The sequence below is a fragment of the Petaurus breviceps genome, unplaced genomic scaffold (genome assembly GCF_028583685.1).
Source record: "Petaurus breviceps papuanus isolate PSGF00001 unplaced genomic scaffold, PetGlider_PUasm1.0 91133, whole genome shotgun sequence".
Lineage (NCBI taxonomy): Eukaryota > Metazoa > Chordata > Mammalia > Diprotodontia > Petauridae > Petaurus > Petaurus breviceps.
The window spans coordinates 59,622,292-59,643,201 of NW_027187419.1; the positions used below are offsets into that span (position 1 = coordinate 59,622,292).

Sequence of the window (20,910 nt, forward strand, 5' to 3'; positions counted from 1 at the left end):
GGAGGGAAGGAGGGAGGGAGGGAGGGAGGAAGGAAGGGAGGAAGGAAGGAAGGAAGGAAGGAAGGAAGGAAGGAAGGAAGGAAGGAAGAAAGGAAGGAAGAAAGGAAGGAAGGAAGGAAAGAGAAAGAAAGAAAGACAGAAAGAAAGGAAGAAAGGAGGAGAAAGAGAGAGAGAAAGAAAGGAAGGAAGAGAGAGAGAAAGAAAGGAAGGAAGGAATGAAGGAAGAAAGAAAGAATGAAGGAAAGAAAGAAGAAAGGGAAAGAGAAAGGAAGGGAGAGAGAAAGAAAAGAAGGAAGAAAGGAAGGAAGAAAAGAGAGACAGGGAGGGAAGAAGGAAGGAAGGAAAGAGGGGAGGGGAAAGGAAAGAAGGGAAGGGAAGGGAAGGGAAGAGAAGGGAAGGGAAGGGAAGAAAAGGGAAGGGGAGGGAAGGGGAGGGGAGGGGAGGGAAGGAAGAAAAAGAAAAAAAAATACCAGATAAACTTTTAAAACCTCCATGTATAATTATTGTGCTCTTTGACTGGCTCTTTTGTTCAATTAAACAAACATTTATCCACTATTTACTGTGTGCAAAAGGCTGTGCCAGTTGCTGAGGGAGATGTAAAGTTTAGATAAGACACAGTCATTTCCTTATGGAACTTACAAATCTACATTTGTCATTTCCTAAAATTGTCTAATGAGAGTGAAGGATGTTCTGAATTGCATTTTTCTTTGTTCTTTACAGAGCACCTACCATAGTGTACTGCCTTGCACCTAGTAGGTGCTTAATATATATTTGTTAATGAATGAATGAATGCAAATTCTTTAAATTTCTGCCTCTAGTCAGGTCTCTTCATACAAAGACCAAGACAAAGGAAAATTTGAAATAATTAGGGATTTCAATTCATTTTCTTTGTGATTGCTGTTGTCCAGGGCAAATCTTCAGTGATAAAATCATTAGAATGATGATGGGAAAATACAAGACTTTTTAAATATTCTGAAAATGATGGTAACAATAATTTAATGTTTTCACTTATGTCATCCAGCCTCCATGCTGAAAGTACTTCTAAACCATTGCCTATGACAGATACATAAACCAACTTGTTCAAAGTGAATATACAACAGAGGTCATCATCAATCAATTAATATCTAAGTATCCTCAGGAAGGATGACATAAAAATTGGAGGAATGGAGAATACAACCCCACTTTCTCCCTTCCCAGGGAAGGGCATAAATACCAATTAAATGGATCAATTTATGTGAAATATTAAGAGAGACAGTGGTCTAGGAAGCAAAAGACCTGGGTTCTAGCACTGACTCTTCTACCACATAAGACTATTAATAAATAAATTGAACTTTCTGGCCTTTATTTTTCTTGTCCATATAAGCACAGGGCAGTCTCTTAAAGCCCTTCCAACTCAACATTCTATGATTCTAAGAATCACCTGGTATTTTAAAAGGATCTTCATTCACCCTAACAGGTAAGACCTTACTTCTTACTTCACTGAAGAAACTAAGGCTATTTACCATAAGGTCCCTTTACTCTCCTCTTCATCTCAAAACCCTTTGTCATCATCCCAACTCCCCTGCTTCCTCTTTTTCTCCAGTCCCTGATAAAGAGAACCTTTTTCCTTTATAGGTGCCCTTGATCCTGTCCCTTCCTGTCTTCTCCAGGATCTTTCCCTTTCTCTCTCTTTTAAACTCTCTCTTCCCCTGGTTCTTTCTCTCCTGCTCAAATATGCTCAAGTCTTTCTTATCCTTAAAAAAAATCTTCATTGGAAGCTAACATTCGCTCAACTTATTGTTCTATATCTCTGCCCCTTTCCTCAGTCTAATTCCAAGAAAAAAAAAACTTTTACTCTTATTATCTCTGCTCCCATTTGCTCCTCAAACCTTTGCAATTTGGCTTCCAACCTCAACAGTCAACTGAAACTACTCTCTTCATATAGCCAGTGAATGATGTAATTGTCAAATATGATAGAATATCAAGGTTGAGAATCTCAGTCTTCATCTTTTTGACCTAATTGCTACATTTGATATTATGGTGACCCTCTTTTCCTAGATACTCTATCCTCTCTCGGTTTTCATTATACTGTTCTCCCTGGTTCTCCTCCTACCTGTCTAGTTACTGCTTCTTACTTTCCTTTGCTATTACATTCCCTAACTGTAGGTTCCCTAAGGCTCTGCCCTGGGCTCTCATTTTTCTATATATTCTTTCTTGATGACCTCATCAGTACTCATAAGAGTTAATTTGTTTTTCGATGCAGATAACTCACAGGTTCATATACGCATATCTAGTCTCCTCCCTCCTGAGAACCACTCCCATATAACCAACTGTCTACTGATATTTCAAAATTGATGTTCTAGAGACTTCTCAAAACTCAACATGTTCAAGGAAGACTATTATCTTTCCCACTAAACCTCCCCCCTTTCAAACTTCCCTATTTTTGTTAAAGGTACAGCATTCTTCTAGTCTCCCAGGTTCATAACCTTAGCATTATTATTGACTCTTCACTCTCCTTCCCCCTATGTAGCTAATCTATTGCCAAATCTTGTCATCTAAAGTTGTCAGGACAACTATCTATTAAGTATATGTTATGTGCTAGGCATTACACTAACCACTAAAAATACAAATAAAAGTATAAAAAAGAGTCCCTGCTCTCAAGGGGGCCATAATACAAAGGGGGAGATAACATATGAGCAATTCTGTACAAACAAGATATATACAGGGTAAATTGGAGATAATCTCAAAAGGAAAGCACCAAGAAGACTGTGATGGCCAGGGAAGGAATTGAGGAGCAGAGGGATTGGAGGTTGGGGAGAGGGTGAAGAACAGGGTAAAGGGTTGCAAGGTAAAGGAAAAGATAAAATGACAACAGGTTGGAATCAGATAAAAGAATTTCAGAGCTCATGAACATGGAAGTGGAGCGCTTGTGACTGATGGCAAGATCAAGGGTATAATTATCTCTGTGTGCAGCTGAGGTAGGGAAGAAGAGTAGTTGATTTCTATTGAAACACCATCTCTTGCATCTGACCTCTATCCACTACTCACACAGGAACCACTTTAGTTCAGGCCTCCCTACTTCTCATTTGGACTATTGCAAGGACTTCCTAATTAGTCTCCCAGCTTTAAAACTCTCTTTTCTCTAATCCATCCTCAGCAAAGCTGCCAAAATAATTTTCCTTATGCGCAGTTCTGAAAATTTCACTCCCATCCTCCATAAATTTCAGTAGTTCCCTCTTGCCTCTAAAATGAATGTAATCTCCTTTGACTTTAAAGCACCTTACAACTTAGACCCAAACTAACTTTCCATCCTCATTATATATTATTCCCCTTCCCACAATCTATTGTCTAACCAAACTGAACTTCTTTCTGTTCCTCATAGATGGTACTCTATCCCCAATTTCCCTGTCTTTTTATCCGCTATCATTTATAGTTGGAATGCACTTCCTTTTCACTGAATTCCCCACTTCTTTCAAGACACAGCTCAAGCATGAAATCTTCCCTGTTTGCCCTGAGTGCTAATAGCTTTTTCCTCTATTTTATTTTAAACTATTTTATATTTATTTTTAATAAATATATCACCTCCATGCTGTAAAGATAATAACTATGAAGGTATTGCACAACCAACATAAAAGATATCTGAAGGAGGGAAAGAAACCAAAGGGATGCAAAAATTTTTCAACTTTGTTAGTACTCCAAAAAGATGTTTAAGAAAACATCAACTGACTTATACGTCTACTTTTCCATTAATACGAAATCTTTAGGAGGACAATCTATACATGCATTGAGGGCATATTGGATAAGGGTATACACAGAGGATAAGTAGGTTTTCACAAGTAATATTCAACAATGGCCCACATCTTTACCACTGGCCATTCCACATACTTGGACTGCACCTGCTCCTTATCTCTGCTTCACAAAGGAAGTCCCTTGTTTTCCTTTAAGATGAAACTGAAGCATCACCCTCTGCATTAGGTCTTTCTTGATCCCCACAACAGCGAGCACCCTCCCTCCCAAACTACCTCCCATTTAACTACTCTGTACTTATTTGTACTTATTACTCTATATTTATGCTGTATGTATTTATGTATGTACTTGTTGTGTCCCCTATTAGAATAGAAGCTCCTTGGGAATAGGAATTATTTCTCTCTTTATACTTACATTCCCAGCACCTAACCCAGTGCCTGGCACATAATAGGCACTTAGTAAATACTTCTTCACTGACTGATCTAACAATTGACTGAAAGATTTAGAAGACAGAAGATCCTGTTTTTATAATTGTTTCTTGATTAACAAAACAACAAACACAACTCTCTAGAATAAAACATTGACTTTTTTCTTTCAGCCTCTTGTATTATAAAAAGTTTTCTCCAAGCTATATCAAGATCATTTAGTACTCTTTAGAAGATGATAATAAATATCAATTGAAGAATAAAACATGGAAATACCAAAAGTATTTCCAGTAGAGGAGATCCAGGCCTAAGTGGGATTCAATATAGAATGATGAAGTCCTACAGATGCTCCTGTTTATTATGACATTGAGTTAATTTCACCAAGCCCCAGGACAATGCAGAGCATCCTAGAAGAGCTACTTAATCACTCAAAGGCCTGTCCATTCACACCAGAAAGACCAAATGGATGAAGAATAGAAATCTTTCAGTCAATTGTTCAGATTTCAACATGCATTTGAATGGATCCCTGTATTTCCTAACAATATTCATCTTAGAGACAGTATAAATAGACAATAAGGAGTCAAGAGTTGAAAAGGAGAAGATATAGCTGGATGATTTTCAAGAAATAAAAAATTCACTTTTACTGACCCAAAGTTTTCCACAACAGCAAAGGACCATCTTTTCAATAGAAAGACTTTATCAATGTTTCTATATAGCAGTGACACATGGATGACACCACTGCCTCTGAAGAACTAATTATGAGCATAATAGGACAATAGAAAAGTACGTGGCTGGTGTGAGGAAGTTGCAACATACAACCAACAAGGAACTCCAAAGCACAAGAGTAGAGGATTTCATCAAGGGATTGATTGACAGGAAGAGAAGATGGGCTAGTCGCATGGTATGAGAAAGGAATAACAGGTGGATAGTCAGAGAGCTGTAGCCCTTCTCTAAATGTTGGGAGAAAGTGAGGAAAGTTCCCACCACACTGGACAGACCCTTTGTAGCAAATTCTTAAGAGCACATGTATGAGAGTGACATAAAATAAGCAAGGTTGGATGGGTTATGATTTGCATTATTGAAGGGCTTCTGAAATCAATGATATCGTCATTCCTTTTGAGTATTGGGAGTATTTATTTTGTATTTATTCAGAATATACTTATTTTAGTACTTGTTGGCCTCCCTTCCCTCTTCCCTTGGTAGATTATAAGCTCTTTGAGCCCAGGAATTGTTTCATTATTTCTCATCAATGCATCAGTGCCTGGTACATTTGTTGTTGTTCAGTTGTGTCTGACTCTTCGTGACCCCATTTGGAGTTTTCTTAGCAAAGATACTGGAGTGGTTTGCCATGTCCTTCTCCATCTCATTTCACAGATGAGGAAACTGAGGCAAACAGGGTGAAGTAACTTGCCCAGGGTCACACAGCTAGTAAGTATTTAAGGCTGGATTTGAACTTAGCTCTTCCTGACTCTAGGCCTGGTACTCTATCCACTGTACCACCTAGCTACCCTGGCATATAGTAGGCACTTAATAAAAACTTACCGATTGTATTCTTCACCCAAAATATCTAGGTCTTGACTGCATCAACAATTAGGTCAAGATAAACTGAACCTTAATACAATAGTTATGATACCTCTATTTTTGCTTCCCATTCCACTTAGAATAGTTTCCCTCTACCTAGGAACTAGACTGTTTTTCATCTTTTAACAAATGTTTATTAGTGATGAAGCAGATATGATACTTGTCCCCAAAGAATTTATCATTCGGTAGAAGAAATAAGATAGATAAATATATAATCATATATATAGATCTATACATATATAACTATAATGCACATATATAACTACAATACAAAAAATTTTAAGTACATAAAACAGGTATAAAGGGCTGTGAGGATTCAGATAAGGCAGATATCATTTCCAGCTAGGAGGATTAGGGAATACCTCACATACGAGGAAGAGTTGAAAAAAAAATACTGGTTCTGGAATTAGACTGGGATCTGGGTTCAAATCCTACCTCTGATGCTTACTACCTTTGTGACCTTGGGAAAATTATGTAATCTTTTTGAGCCTCAATCTCTTCGTTTATATAATGAGAGAGTAGGACTCTAAGCTCCCTTTATGGCAGAGATTCTTAATATTTTTTTTGTTGTTTCATGGATCTTTTCTACAATCTGATGAAGCCTATGGACCCTTCCTCAGAATGTTTGTAAATGCTTAAAATACAAAGGACTAGTGGGGGAAAAAGATAATTTTTTTTCCTATGTCTAAGGTCACAGACCCTCTGAAAGCTATCCAAGGATGTCTTTGGGTTCTGTGAACCCCAGGTTAAAGAATCCCTGCTTTATAGGCTCTATCAGCCTTTGAACTTAGTTAGGTTTTGATAAATGTGCAGAATTTCAGAAGAGAAAGAGAGAAAGAGAGAGAGAGAGAGAGAGAGAGAGAGAGAGAGAGAGAGAGAGAGAGAGAGAGAGAGAGAGAGAGAGGAGTTATATAGGCTAGAACCAGATTAAAGAGGGCTCATTATAATATAGGAAATTTAGCTTCTAGACAAACATGGAAGGATTCTGAGCACTGGGACAGTATGGTCAGAGTTACTCTTGGAAAATCAGTAAGGTCTACATCCTACAACTGAAGCAAGACAGAGGGGGAAACATTTGGTCAAGTCCTTAGCATGTAGTTGGATTCCAAATCTTCCACACAAACTTTTGAACATAGAGGAGAGAAATGACAACAGACACGCTAAGCTCTCTGCCACAAAGCTCAGGGGTCTATGAGACTTAAATCTTTTCACCCTTCTCAGTGAAAAGAAACTTAAATTAGGGAAGTTGATTAAGAGGCTCTTAAAGTTGGACTTACTAAATCACTTCCAAGGTCCCTTCTAATTCTGAGAGTCCATGTCAGATGGCCTCTGTGATATAAAAAAGGAGGCAGTCATCTATTTTTTTAGAGCAGTAGCTATGAGGAATAGGATAGTAAATAAGAGATGAAATCGTTTTCAAGTTCTTCCCTGAAGATTTCTTTTATCAATCCTATAAATAATTGTTCCATGATTTCTTGATTATATTACTCCCTTCCTTCTCCCATTGGAATTAGATGGAAAAATATTTGCAAGATAAACTTTGTTTCTTAATATTTTTTGAGAAGAGAAGTTGTATATAGGTAGTAAGTATATGAATACATTCTACAACTGAAGCAAGACAGAGGGGAAAACATTTGGTCAAGTCCTTAGCATGTAGTTGGATTCCAAATCTTCCACACAAACTTTTGAACATAGAGGAGAGAAATGACAACAGACACGCTAAGCTCTCTGCCACAAAGCTCAGGGGTCTGTGAGACTTAAATCTTTTCACCCTTCTCAGTGAAAATGGGGCTTCAAAAATTATGCTAATGATGATGATTTTTGCTAATGTTTTTAGGTGTTTAAGAGTTTGCAAAGCACTTTACATAATTATGTAATTATTTAATGATTCTTACAACAACCCTGTGAAGTAGGTGCTATTACTATTCATTTCCATTTTACAAATAAACTGAGGTTAAGATACCTGCCCAAAGTCATTTAGCTCATAAATATCTGAGGCAAAATTCAAACTCAGATCTTCCAGATTCCAGGCATAGCTTTCTATCCCAACCAAAGTTCTTGGCAAGCACTATGAGCTTTCAAGAAGTGAGAGAGACAAACACCGTGTAGGTCCCCAATGCAATAGAAATACTTTCTGGAACCTGAGAAGGGCCCAGAGTAACTAGCCCTTTGGCCAGTTAGTAAACAAGTATTTAGTAAATGCGTGTTCCATGCCAGCCACAGCACTAAGTACTGGGGATACAAAGAAAGGCAATGCTGCCCCTATTTTTAAGAAGCTCATATTCTAAAGTGGGGCAGGGCTCTGAGGACAGTAGCCTAAACTCTGTCCTCAGCAGGAGTGTCAAGGGCCTTGATGAGATACTGGTTCCTGTAGTTCTGTGACCCAGACCTTGACTGGGCAGATTATGGCTGAGGTGAAATTGGAGATGCAGAGAGTCAACAACCCTTAATAGGGATGGACCAGGGATTGAATGGAATGTCAGAATATACTGATGCGAGTAATACATTTACCTTCTTATTGCCATTTTATTTAATCCAATTAGACTATGTTCTAAAATAATGATTCTTTGCACAAAGACTTTTAAAGGATGACTGTGAGGGAACAAGGCATTGGTTAAACAGGTGAGAGCACAAGTTGAGAGATTTAATTTATGGATGGAGATACATACACACACATGCACACACGTACACACACACACACATACACAAAGGAACATCAGATATGTTTATTATGTGAAGATATAATTCAGAGGATGAACCACTGGGTTAGTGCACTTAGAGTCTTGACTGAGAGGTGGAGGTAGCTGGACTAATACCCACAGCACTCCCTTATGGCTATACTATACCTACATATATATGTATGTATCAGAGAACTATAAAATCATGCAATCCAATAAATAATTTTGCAGCTAGCTCTAGTCTGTAATGTGTTTTTTTCCAGTAGAAAAATCCCTCCTGTTTCAGATGAGGTACAGCAGACAACTGGGAGTTTATACATTGAATTTATGCTATTTTCAGCTTCTCTTAATAAACATTCCAAGTAAGAGCATTTATTCAAGCAATGAGCTGCCCAAGTCATGGAAGTACTGCTGCTTTTAGAAAGCAGTTTATATGCTATTGATCTGAACCACCATAATGCATAGAACTGTATCAACTAGTAAAATCATACAATTGTCTTCCACAAGAGTAAATTGCAAGTTAACTAAAGACAAAGTTAACTGAGTCTTGTCCTTTTATTAACACCTAGAATCATATTATGCTAATAATGTAAAAATAACCTCAAAATAAACCTTATTTTTAAGGAACATGAAGAGCCAGAGATACCCAGCTTTGATGTTTCCATATTCCCTTGTAAATATTTAAATGTCCTCAATTTAACATGATTATTTGAGGGAGGCCCACAACTCAAGTGCCACCATTCTTTTCAAATGAGTCTAGCTTTTTAAAATGTCATTGTCTTACTTTTCCCACTAAGTTAAAAAATGTAAATTATAAACACTGGAAAAGTCTGGATCTCAAATAGTTTATTAAATATTAAGGGGACTTCTAGGTTTTCAGGCTTTGATGCCCGAGACAAACATCCTTAGTGGTAGTATAAGTAGAGGGCAGTTCATATTCATGATATTCAATACCTGAAGTATGAAAGTCAATTATACTTAGACATCTCTTTTCTCTTTAAAAAGTCTGAAATTAAAAGACTAACAGATTCCAAATGTAAACAAGGTGCTTTCCTTTGATCAAGTCTCTTTCACAAGCCTTCAGGAAATTCTTAGCAATATATGAATGTTTAAGTCACATAGTGAAAGTCACATTTCAATTCACATCACAGTAAAACTGAGATTACCCAAGGTCACAGGAAGCAGGCCAATCCATTATACTTAACCACACAGGACACCAAGGAAGGAACTTCTCAATAACTAATTTTAAAAAAAGCAAACTACATGCTTACAGAGATGTACAAGATTAGGAGTGCTGAATTTAAGACACTAATGTATTATCTCAGATTATGATTGTAAAAATAAAAACATTCGTTAACAATGACAGTAAGTCTCTTAGTTCTTGATCATATACAATGCACACAATTCTTCAAGGTAGGCCATACACTTCTTATAATAAATAAACTGAGACTAGGAAAGATTAGTTGACTTGTCCAAGGTCGCATCGCTATTGTATCTGAGCCACAACTCAGGTTTTGACTTCAAGTCCAGTATTTTTTCCATTCTATTACATTATCTTAAATCGCTGGAAGTTGCACATATTTACAATGTGTACATTATCAGGATGCAGTGTTTGGGATGTGTTTTGGCTGTCCTTCCAAATCTGGGGGTTGAGTAGGTGTATTCTGGTTGAGGGACTGTTTCTTTCGTGTTTTTTGAGAGAACCGGATTGGACCATAAATATTTTCTATGCTCTAGTTCTTTCAACCCTCCTCCCTTTCTCTCCCGCAGCAAGACAGTGCACAAAGGTCAAACAAAACCAAGAAGAACTGATGGGCTACACATGCAGCCCGAGGAAGGCACGGTGCTCTGCATGCCTATTCCAGCAATGCCCACCCCGACCTCAGGAACCTGGGGGCCCTACTCTCCCAAGCCGCAAAACGCTGCACTGAATTTTAAGAAGCAGGAGCATATACACACACGCACACCCCCCCTCCCCCCCCCCCTATTCTTTGCCTAGCCATGGAGGTAGAGGCAAAAAAGAATGGTTCTAATCAGTCTAGTTTGCCCAGTCACTACCCCCCCCCCCCCCGCCCAAGCATTTAAAGAGGCAGCAGCAGTTATCTCGTACTTCCCGGGTAAAAGGAGGCAAGGATATCTCTTAAACACACGCCGGACCTTTGGCCGGCTTTGCGGAGAAAGCAAACGTCCAAGAACCTACCAGCCCGGGGGAGGGGCAAGGGTGTGTCAGATAACAGCCTGGAGCTAGAAGGCCCAGTCCCGCCCACCCCTCCCGGCTGGCTGGCTGTGAGCACTCCTCTGGTGCAGCCCCCTCCCCTGGCTGGGCCCTGCCAGCTGGTCCTTCCTTCCTTCTCCTCTCTCCTCCCCTAACCCTCCCAATCCGACGCTGCAATCTCCTCCCCGGCCCCCGCCCCCCGGTCCCTGGCCCCTACGTCGGACCACCGCTATATCCCTACCCTACCCGCTGACGAATGGATCCTCGATTTCCTCTGCAGAGACATTTTCAAAGCTTTGTCCAGGCCCGATGTGTTCGGCATCTTGCTCCGGGTCAGGATCGGCCAGCGGCCCGGATGGCATGCAGGGGCTGGAGGAGAAAAGCGACGGTGGCGGCTGCTGTTGTTGCTGGGGTTGCGGCTTCGGCTGCGGCTGCTGGGCCGGACTCCTGGCCATGGGCTCGCGCCGCCGCCGGCTGGGCTGCAACAGCTCTCAATGCAGCTCCTGCGGCCGCCCGCCCCGCTGCGGCTACTGCGGACTCCGCTGGCCTCTGCGCAGCGGGCGGGGGTGGGGAGCGACTCTGGCGGGGCTTAGTTCCCGACCTTCCGCCCGAGCTAGGGGAAAGGAAAGAAGAGGGGAGGAAGGCAGGAAGGATGATAAGAGGCTGGGAAACAGAGCCAGGGGCAAGCATTGGGGACCAAATGTTTGCTTTGGTGCTGGGCTGTGCACTAGGATGGGTGGACCTGGGGACACAGGGTTTGGCTGTGGACTTTGCCAAAGCTTTGGAGAGCTTAGTTTCGCACCCGCCCCACACACCCTTATACATGGGTCCCCAGGATCTGTCTGCCTGCCTGTCTTACTGTCTTACTTTCTGCCTGTTTGTCTTACTAATCTATCTGCCAGCTCTTGTCTGCCTACCTCTCTGGCAATCTGTTTTACTGTCTGCCTGTCTGTCTTTCTGCTTGTCAGTCTATCTTCCTTACTGTGTATCTATTTGTTTGCCTTTCTATCAGCCTGCCTGCCTGTCAGTCTGTCTCTTTTGACATTTATACAATATGGCAGAATGTCCCTCAAGCCTTTATTCATTCTCTTATTTTATACCACATGTATGCTCACCCAGGGCATCTATGTGGGTTTTCTGGTGGTATCTGTGTGTGAATTCTGGGGGCTTTGGTATGTGTTCCTAGTATACCTGTGTTCCTAGGAAACCTGGAAGTCACATGGATCCAGCTTTCCTTGCTGAACCTCAGCTAGATTGCCCTTCGTTTCTCCTGTTGCAGAAGCTGTTTGTTTGTCTTTAATAAGGATTGCCAGTTGCTTCATCTGGTAGGCCTGGGTGCATTATTGAAAAGGTGGAATTTCAAAGGGAGTGTTCAGAATAAGATGAATTAATATCCTATGCCTGAGAATTAGAGCCTTATCCAGCTAAAGGCCTGAGTCTATGAGTAAAGCCCATGCTGTTTAGTGCTATTATTACATTGTTAGTTTGCATCTATCAAGCCTCAGGGACCTTTAGATTAGAGCACAAAAGGAAAAAAAAATAAAGATCGAGAGTGCCCTCCTCCCGACAGTGGCCTCTTCCCACACCTGTGTGATTTGTCCTTCCTTCTTGAAGAGGACCCTGACAACAGGAAGGTGATGACATAATTTGCAAATGAATTGACTTGAGGGAGGAAGGGCTGTGCTAAGTCACCAGCCTCACTTTCTCCTTCAAGGACATCTGGGTCCAGAGGCCAGATATGGATCAGGTCAACCAGAGACGGCCCAGGATGCAGTGGGAGACCTTGGTCTTTTTAAGCAAAGGTCTTTTCAAGTTCTCACTTTGAGAGAGGCAATGCCCATTCAGTGAATAGTCCTCTTTAAGAAGTCAGTCAAGGGATGGCCCCTTTAAAATAAAAAAAAAAAAGTGTCACTGACTAAAAGAGAAACAGTTGCTGTTTATATTCACTCTGAGCCAAGAGGCTCCCCAAACTGACTATTATTAATTGGTGCTTGGGCAGGGTAGGACCTATTGTTCAATCAATGAGATCCAGAGTGAATTTGGTTTAAGGCTCTCTGTCTTTGAGAAAAAAAAATCTAGCTAAGAAACCCCAAGTTAACTAGGTAGGTTTTGGCCCTAAAAATCTACCTTCCTTTGGGCAGAACACCCTTAGTTAAGGGCATGACTGGAGAGAAGAGGAGAAGAGAAGGGGAAGGGGAGGGGAGGGGAGGATGAGCTGAATTGCCCAACTGGAACTGGCCAGCTGGGTCTCCATTTGGGCAGGTTGGACTGCTTACAGGTTGTGGTTTGTCCTTCATTCCAGAAGAGGACCATGACATCAGGGAGGTGATGACATGACTTGCACTTTTCCCACACCTAGACTGACAGACAAGGAACAGAGAAAAAAAAATGAAAATAAAACTCTGTCCTCCCACAAGAGGTCCCTTGTTGGGGCTACTATGGAAGATGGAAAACTAGGTAAATAATGTGGATTCTGATGGAGTCTGGTAACTGTTCTTTGTATTATTATTCATCCTGCAAGAAATTTTTCTTGACATCCAATGAAAATATTTGCTATTTTAATTAAAACATGTAGAACCATAGGCAGTTAGATTTAGAAGGAACTTAAAGGTCATCTTGTTTGAACAGTTCCTTTGATTCATAAGGGAACTGAGGCTCAGAGATCTTAAGTGATTTACACAGTCAGAAAAATAATTAGAATCCTAGACTTCTCAGTGCAGTGAATTTTCCATTAATACTATCTTGCCTCTGTTTTTAATATTGTTTCATCTTTTAAAGCCTTGAGACTTCACCCCCAAAATAATAAATATGGAAAAACTCTGTGATTTCATCACCTTTGAGATCTCTCTTCACCAATGGACACAACTCACCTAAAATTTAATAAATAAGTCTTGGAGAGTTGTCTGAATCGTGTAGAGGTTAAAATTACTTGCCCAGGGTCACATGCCTAATAAATGTGAGAGGAGTATCTGATCCTAGGTCTTTCCTGACTCCTGATCTTGCACCTTATTCATTTTTTGACTTGCAGCTGAAACCATCCATATATGTTGTGTCCCTCATTATATTATGAACTCCTTAAGATCAGGAACTGTCTTATTTTTCTATTTATATCTTAAACACAGTCCTTTGCATATAGTGTTTCATAAGTACTTCATTCATTCATTCATCTTTATAATAACCTTCATAAAGTTCCAGCCCTTAGTATGGTGCCTCCCACATAGTGGGTTCTTAATAGGTTTAGGCACAACATGGTAGAGTTATAGATGAGTCAATAAAGGATACTTTAGATAAAATATATAAAAATAAAGATTATAATAACAAACATTTAGATAACACTATTTCCTTTGCCAAGCACTTTATGACTATCACATTTGATCACATGAACAGCACTTTGAGAATACTACAACTATTGTTTTTATCCTTGTCTTTAAGATGAGGAAACAGGCTAAGAGAATTCAAGTGATTTGTCCATCTAATAAAGTGCCTGAGGTGGAATTTGAACTGTCCCACTTCAGGTCCTGTACTCCATACTTGTCAAACAGTGCTGCCTGATCTAGATTAAAATGTAATTAGAAAATATTTAGCAAAATAAAGTAAAATACAATAGATAATGTTAATGTGTTTTTCTAATTCAATATGAGGAAGCCAGAATCCTTTTAGTGAAACCATTACTGAATCATTTAGTGGCCCCTGTTTCTATTTGAGTCTGACACCAGTGGTATACTGCATAAATGAGGCTTCACTGCCTACTAAAGCATTTTTTCCATTCAGTGTGATACTAAGAGCCCATTAATTCTGATACGATAATAAATGTCTTTGTGGCCATTAAGGTTTTTAAAAATTGCATTGTTATCACTATTATGGTGACAATCATATAGTACCTCTAACTGTGCCTCTTTTTATACTGCTACTGCAACATCTCTAAAAAGAAATAAATTATTCTTTTAAGACGTAAAATTATGTTCATGCTTTTATTGAGGGTGGAAAAAAGTAAAGCTTTCAAACTTTGTCTCGGAAGTACAAATCCCTTAAAGTGGAAGTACCCTTAATGCCATAGTCTCCTGTCTCCTTCAGGATCTTTCTTCATTCATCTATAATTCTATCTCAGCTAAGAAGTTTGCCTCATATTTTACTGAAAAAAATTGAAGCCATTCACAAAGAGCTCCCTCTTTTCCTCTCCTCTTCATTTCATATCACCCAGATGCCTTCTGCCACTATTTCCTCCACCTATATAACATGAAAACGTGGCCCTTCTTGTTGCCAAGATCTGTTGATTTTACCTTTGTGACATCTTTCTTCTGACACTGCCACCACCCTGGTATAGGTCCTTATCACTTGATGCCTAGACAATTATAGTAGCTTTCTAGTTGGTATGTGTAGTGCCAATGCAATATTCATAGTGCCAATGGTCACTATAAATACAACTGCATAGTGCTTGATCACAAAATACAACAGACTCTCCATATAGAAGACAGAAGCAGAACATTTATTTGGACACCAGAAAAACAAATCTCAAAATCAGTAAGCCAATCCCATCTGTGGCTCTTTGTGCTGTTGTGGCTTATTAACTTCTTTGTTGCTATGATGGCTTACTGGTTTTGGGATTCAGTTTTCTGGTGTCCAAATAAATGTTTTGCTTCTGTCTTCTATATGGAGAGTATGTTATATTTTGTGATCAAGCACTATACAGGTGTATTTATAGTGATTGTTGGTACTGTAAATATTGCATTGGCACTACAGTGTGCCTGCCACAAATCTTGCCCCTCCCCAGTCCATCCTCTATTCAGCTGTTAAAGTAACCTTCTTAAAGTATAGAACTGACCATGTCACCCCCTCACTCTCAAAAAACTGCACTGGCTCCCTATTACCTCCAGAATCAAATATAAAATTCTCTGTTTGGCCTTCAAAGCCTTTCCTAAAGTTGCCTTGCTCTCACCTTTCCCATCTTTTTACATACCTCTACCTCCATGTACACTTTGATCCAGTGACAATGGCCTCCTTTCTGTTCCTTCCCCTATCTTCCAATTCCAGGCATTTTCACTGACTGTTCCTTATGCCTAGAAAGGTCTCCCTTCTCATGTCTGCCTCCGGCCTTCTCTAGTTTCCTTCATGTCCGAACTAAAACCCAAGGTTCTGCAGGAAACCCTTCCCAGCCCCTTTTAATTCCAATGCTTTGCCTCTGATGATTTTCCCTGCCAATTTATCCTGTATATATAGTTTGTTAGTATATATTTGTCTGCTGTCTCCTTAATCTCAAGAACAGGGCCTACTTTTTACCTTTCTTTGTTTTCCCAGTGCTTAGTACAGTGTATAGCACCTGATAGGCACTTAATCAGTAAGCATCTATTAATCACCTACTATGTGCCAGACACTATGCTAAGCTCTGGGGATGCAAAAAAAAAAAAAAAAGACAAAAATAAATGTTTAATGACTGAATGAGTCTAACTGTCATCCATCTTCAGTTTCTCCTTATGCACTGGCTCCTTTTCCTTCACTTATAAACAATGGACTTAAGCCTGTCCTGTCCTAGAAGCAAACAAACAAAAACTTTCTTCTATTCTGCTCCCAGGTGAAATGACTGACTTAGGGTTGGCATATTAGCTGTCAAAGTATTTGAACGACCATCTTGTGGATTACATTTGTCCATCTTGACCCTAGAGGGTAAATCTGGGAGGATTAGGTGGAAGTTGCAAAGAAGCTAAAGGCTTGATATAATGACAATTTTTCTAACAATTAGAGTTGTCCCAAAGTGGAATGGGTGGCTAGGTGAATTAGTTGATTCCTCCTCAGTAAAGGTCTCTAAGAGAAGGCTTCATGTGCAATCATTTTTTTATACTATGTTATAGAAATGCTTGTTTTATTTAATAAATTAAAATAAATAAATGTGGAAAAAAAATTTTAAATGAGAAGGTTGCATGACCACTTGGAAATTCTGGAGAATAAATTCTAGTTCAGCTACAGATTTGACTAAATAGCATCTGAGGGTTCTTTTTAATGCCTTGATGCCTCTGCTTTCTCATGAATCACTTATTCTTTAGACTTTGTAATCTGAGCTCAGTCACCATCTCACTGAAACCTCTCTCTGAAATTCCCCACTGGTCTCCTAACCGATAAGTCCAAAGATTTTTTTTTCCTCAGCATTCATCCTCTTTGATTTTTCACCAGCATTAAAACTATTGACATTCCCCCTTTCCTTCATATTCATTCTCTCCCAGGCATCTGTGACATTGGTTTTCTTCTTACTTCTCCAGCCACTTCTTGTCTGACCTTTTCCATATTAACTCTTTTCCCTTCCATTTCCTTAATGTAGGCACTCCCTCATGACTCTGTTCTCAGACTTCTCTCTTTATACTTTCTCTTCATGAGCTCATATACTGGCACATCTCCAACTTTCAGCTTTATGTAAATGATATACACATTTATAAACAATCATGGGAAAAAAGAATCCGAGTTCTGGAAGGGCCAGCAAATTCAAACCTTTTATTGAGCAGATCAGGAAAGTGAGTCACAAAGAGGCTAAGTTACTTGCTCAGGATTATATGACTAATAAGTGTCTGGGGCAGGATTATGAACCCAGGTCTTCTTGACTCCAATTACAATGTCCTAGCAATGACACCAACCTATCTCTGATGAATTCATGTCTTGCATTTCTAATTTCCTACTGGACATCTCCACCTGGTTGTCTAATCTCTCAAATTCACCAGGTCCAAAGTATAAATCATAGTATTTCCCTCCAAAACTGAACTTTTCCCTGACTATTCTGTTTCTGTTAATGAGAACTCCATTTTTCCCAGTCACCTTGAAGCAGACCAAAGTCCCAAATGCCAATGAAAGTACAGACATCATTTTGTTGTTCTTAAAAGAGCAGTTTGGAAGGTATCGAATAGACGAAATTATAAACAATCTTAGTTATGTGTGGTGGTTAGTTTATAATAACTGAGGAAACAATCTGAGCAAAAATAATTTATTAATTAGGTGGTCAGTATAAGTGGGTCAGTGGACTCCCCAGTCAGTCCAAAGACTCTGAATATAGAGTGAAGCAGATTTTTATATACAAAAAACAATAAAATAAGACCTATTAATTATAATAAAAACAAGTAAACAGAAAATACATTAGAATACAAAATTAGGTGATCTAATTTCTAACTGAAGGAAAGATTAGGGGCTTTCCAAGTTGGGAGAGGAATGAGGTTTCAAAATCCTCTATTCATAAAAGAGAAAGATATTGATTATTTGCAACCACCTGCATTTATGAAATGATAGATGGCTTATATAATCTTGTTTCCCATGAATGAATAACAGAAAAACAACAAGCCGGAGGAGAATACATGTGGCAGCATAAGATGGAGTCAATACTCATAAAATAGAATCTGATTGGTTCCCTTAATTCCCATGTTAAAGCAACTCCATTTTGTAACTGGTCTTCATTATATCTCACTATATGTAAAATTAAAAATCTCTTGTACACATAAAATCAATGCAGGAGAGCATTCAAAGAAAAGATATTGATCTGGAAAACAACTTTGCATTAAACATCTCTGATAAAAGTCTGACACAAAATCTACAGAGAATTGACAGAAACAGAACTTATTCTCCAATAGACAAGTTTTCAAAATATAGAAATAGCTCAAAAGAAAAAAAATTTAAATTATAAACAACATAGGAAAAACTATTAGAAATTACTAATGATCAGTGAAGTGGACATTAAAAGAACTCTAAGGTATCATTTCATTTCCACTGAATTAGCATAGTTGCCAAAATTTGATGTTAGAGGGACTGTGGGAAGAGAAGCATGTTAATTCATTGCTGGTTATTGTTATTGTTCAGTCATTTCAGTTGTGTTCTTTGTGACCCCATTTAGGGTTTTCTTGGCAAAAATACTAGAATGGTTCATCATTAACTTCTCCAGCTCGTTTTACAAATGAGGAACTGAAGTAAACAGGGTTAAGTGACTTGCCCAGTGTCACACAGCTAGTGTCTGAGGACAGATTTGAACTCAGGAAGTCTTTCTGACTTCACATCTGTTACTCTATCCTCTGTACCACTTAGCTGTCCCTACTTTGCTTGTAGAACTACAAATAAGAATTATGCAAGAAAAGTTACAATACTGTACCTTTTGCTTCAGAAATCCCAAAACAGGGATTTTGTCCCAAGGAGTTAGAGACAGGAAACAAAAATATTCATAGCATCATTATTGTAGTAATAATAAATTAAGAGAAAAGTTAGGAATAAAATGGGTGCCCAGTGTTTGGAACATCACTGAACAAACTGGCATTTGAATATAATGGAGGATTTCTAGTCATTATAATGTTTATGTGCATATAAGATTTACACAAAGAGACATAGAGAAAAGAAAGTACTTCCAAAGTAATAATATATCCAGTGATTAAAACAATGTAAAAACAACATAAATGGGGGGGAGGAGGGGGGAGAAGTCCCAGATCAAATACAGTGGACACTATTGGTAAGAAGCTATCAAGTAGCCAGTATTCCTTCCAGTTAATGGATCAGAAAGCCACAAATGTGAAAAATAGGATATTCTATCAGTCGTATCTGCCATCTTAGGCAGCTTTGTCAAACTGTTTGAAGAAAAAGTACTTGGGGGAGAGAGGTGTTTGTTGGAAAGTACTTTTTGTTTCGAAATAAAATGTGTACTCAAAAAAGAGTTTATTTCCATTTCTAAGTATAGCAGTAACACAGCAACAAAAGTATCTAACTAAGCACAATTAGGACATAGTACAATTGCAAATTTAATTATTATAATTCAGCTTTTATTACTCTAACGGATGCAGAATCACTGATATGACCAAAACCTGTGGTTTTATACCTTTAATCTAACACACACAAATTCATTTGTAACAAAATAAATACATATTGCCAAAGAAAATGGAATTTTCTAGCATTCAAAATACTTGCATTTATTTTTTAAAAATATGAAAAAGGAGCAACGGAATGGTTAGAGGGAGTATTGCATTTGGATTCCAAAAGAAGCCCTGATTCAAATCCTTCCTCTGTGACTTACTGGGCAAGAAATTTATAGGCAAGTTACTTAACCTGTCTGGGCCTAAAGCAACTATCTAAGACTTCAAGTTATAAATGGATTTTGTTCTGTTATTGTGAATGGAGTTCCCACATCAAGAAGCCCCCATGCCCATGAAATTACAGGTCCTTGATATGATATATAAAGATATGATTTGTCTTGTGGTCCCATGAATGTTACACCTTGAGTCATTGCCTTTCTTTTCTGATCCTAATACTGATAGGGTGTCTGTGTGTGTGTGTGTGTGTGTGTGTTCTATGTTGCCTGTCCAAATTACAAGTATCCACATGAGTCTTTCTAAGTGACCTTGCAAGGAGGCAAGAATAGATACTTCTAGAATCTCTTTCCCTCACTCCTCTTCAGGAGAGACTTGGATTCCTGCCAAGAGGGCAAGCAGGAGGTTGGAGTCAGGGGCTGGCCATTCTGCTTGTCTCAGAAAGAGGGATATTGGGCTAGATTTATATCTGCTCCCTTAAATATTATTAGTGTAGGGGAAATAATTTTTAGATTTAAGCTGTGCATCTGATGACTGTCCCTTGACAAGGAAGGAGTATCCCAAACTGCATATCCAATTCCACAATGAACACACAAAGTAAATAGTGAATAAACTAATTTATTCAAGTTAATAGCAAAACAGAAATCAGAAAAAGTATACAAAAGAGAATATAATAGACAATACACAGAGTAAATGATCTCTCCTATTGGGAGTGAGATGATTCAGTTCAACCAAAAGAAAAGTCTTACTTAGATCTCACCCAAGGAAAAATTTTCCAACATATCTGCTGTACTAAGCTGGGGATGGGTACATGATTGAAGTTTAGGCTCCTCCATATGTTAGTTTCTTCCTAGAGTCTTTCCCTTCAGAAACCTGAAGAGAGTCTGGATTGGCATGATTTCCCTCTTGAAGTTTGAAGCCAGAAGACAAGGATATCTCCTTTTTCAACCTCTCACTAACTCTATCTATCTCTCATGCAACCCAAAGCATTGAGTATTTGATCTCCACCAATTGTAGAAGTCCCATACAAATGGGCTTTGAGGCTCTGGTTACATTGGTTCTGATTAAGAGTGTACAAGTATAAAAAGTTTGCTTTTAACCAGGAAGAGGGATTACCCTAAAGGACACTTTTTAAGGATATGAACTCACTGTGGAGGAATAGCATTAAAAGAGTGAATGCCTGGTGACCTCAGTCTTCCTAATAAAGTTAAGATAATTTGCTCTAAATGTGGACCAGTGGTAGAATCATA

At 38.9% G+C, this 20,910-nt stretch overlaps 1 protein-coding gene across 1 annotated transcript in view; it reads right to left on the reverse strand.

Annotated features, from left to right (window-relative positions):
• The window catches only part of ATP8A2 (ATPase phospholipid transporting 8A2), a 784,050-nt gene extending 771,346 nt beyond the window's left edge, over window positions 1-12,704 (reverse strand). Inside the window, 2 exon segments of the mRNA XM_069080803.1 lie at window positions 10,872-11,141; window positions 11,144-12,704. Coding sequence (XP_068936904.1) covers window positions 10,872-11,141; window positions 11,144-11,450 — 577 coding nt within the window. The 5' untranslated portion in view covers window positions 11,451-12,704.
• Window positions 12,705-20,910: the final 8,206 nt, after the last annotated feature.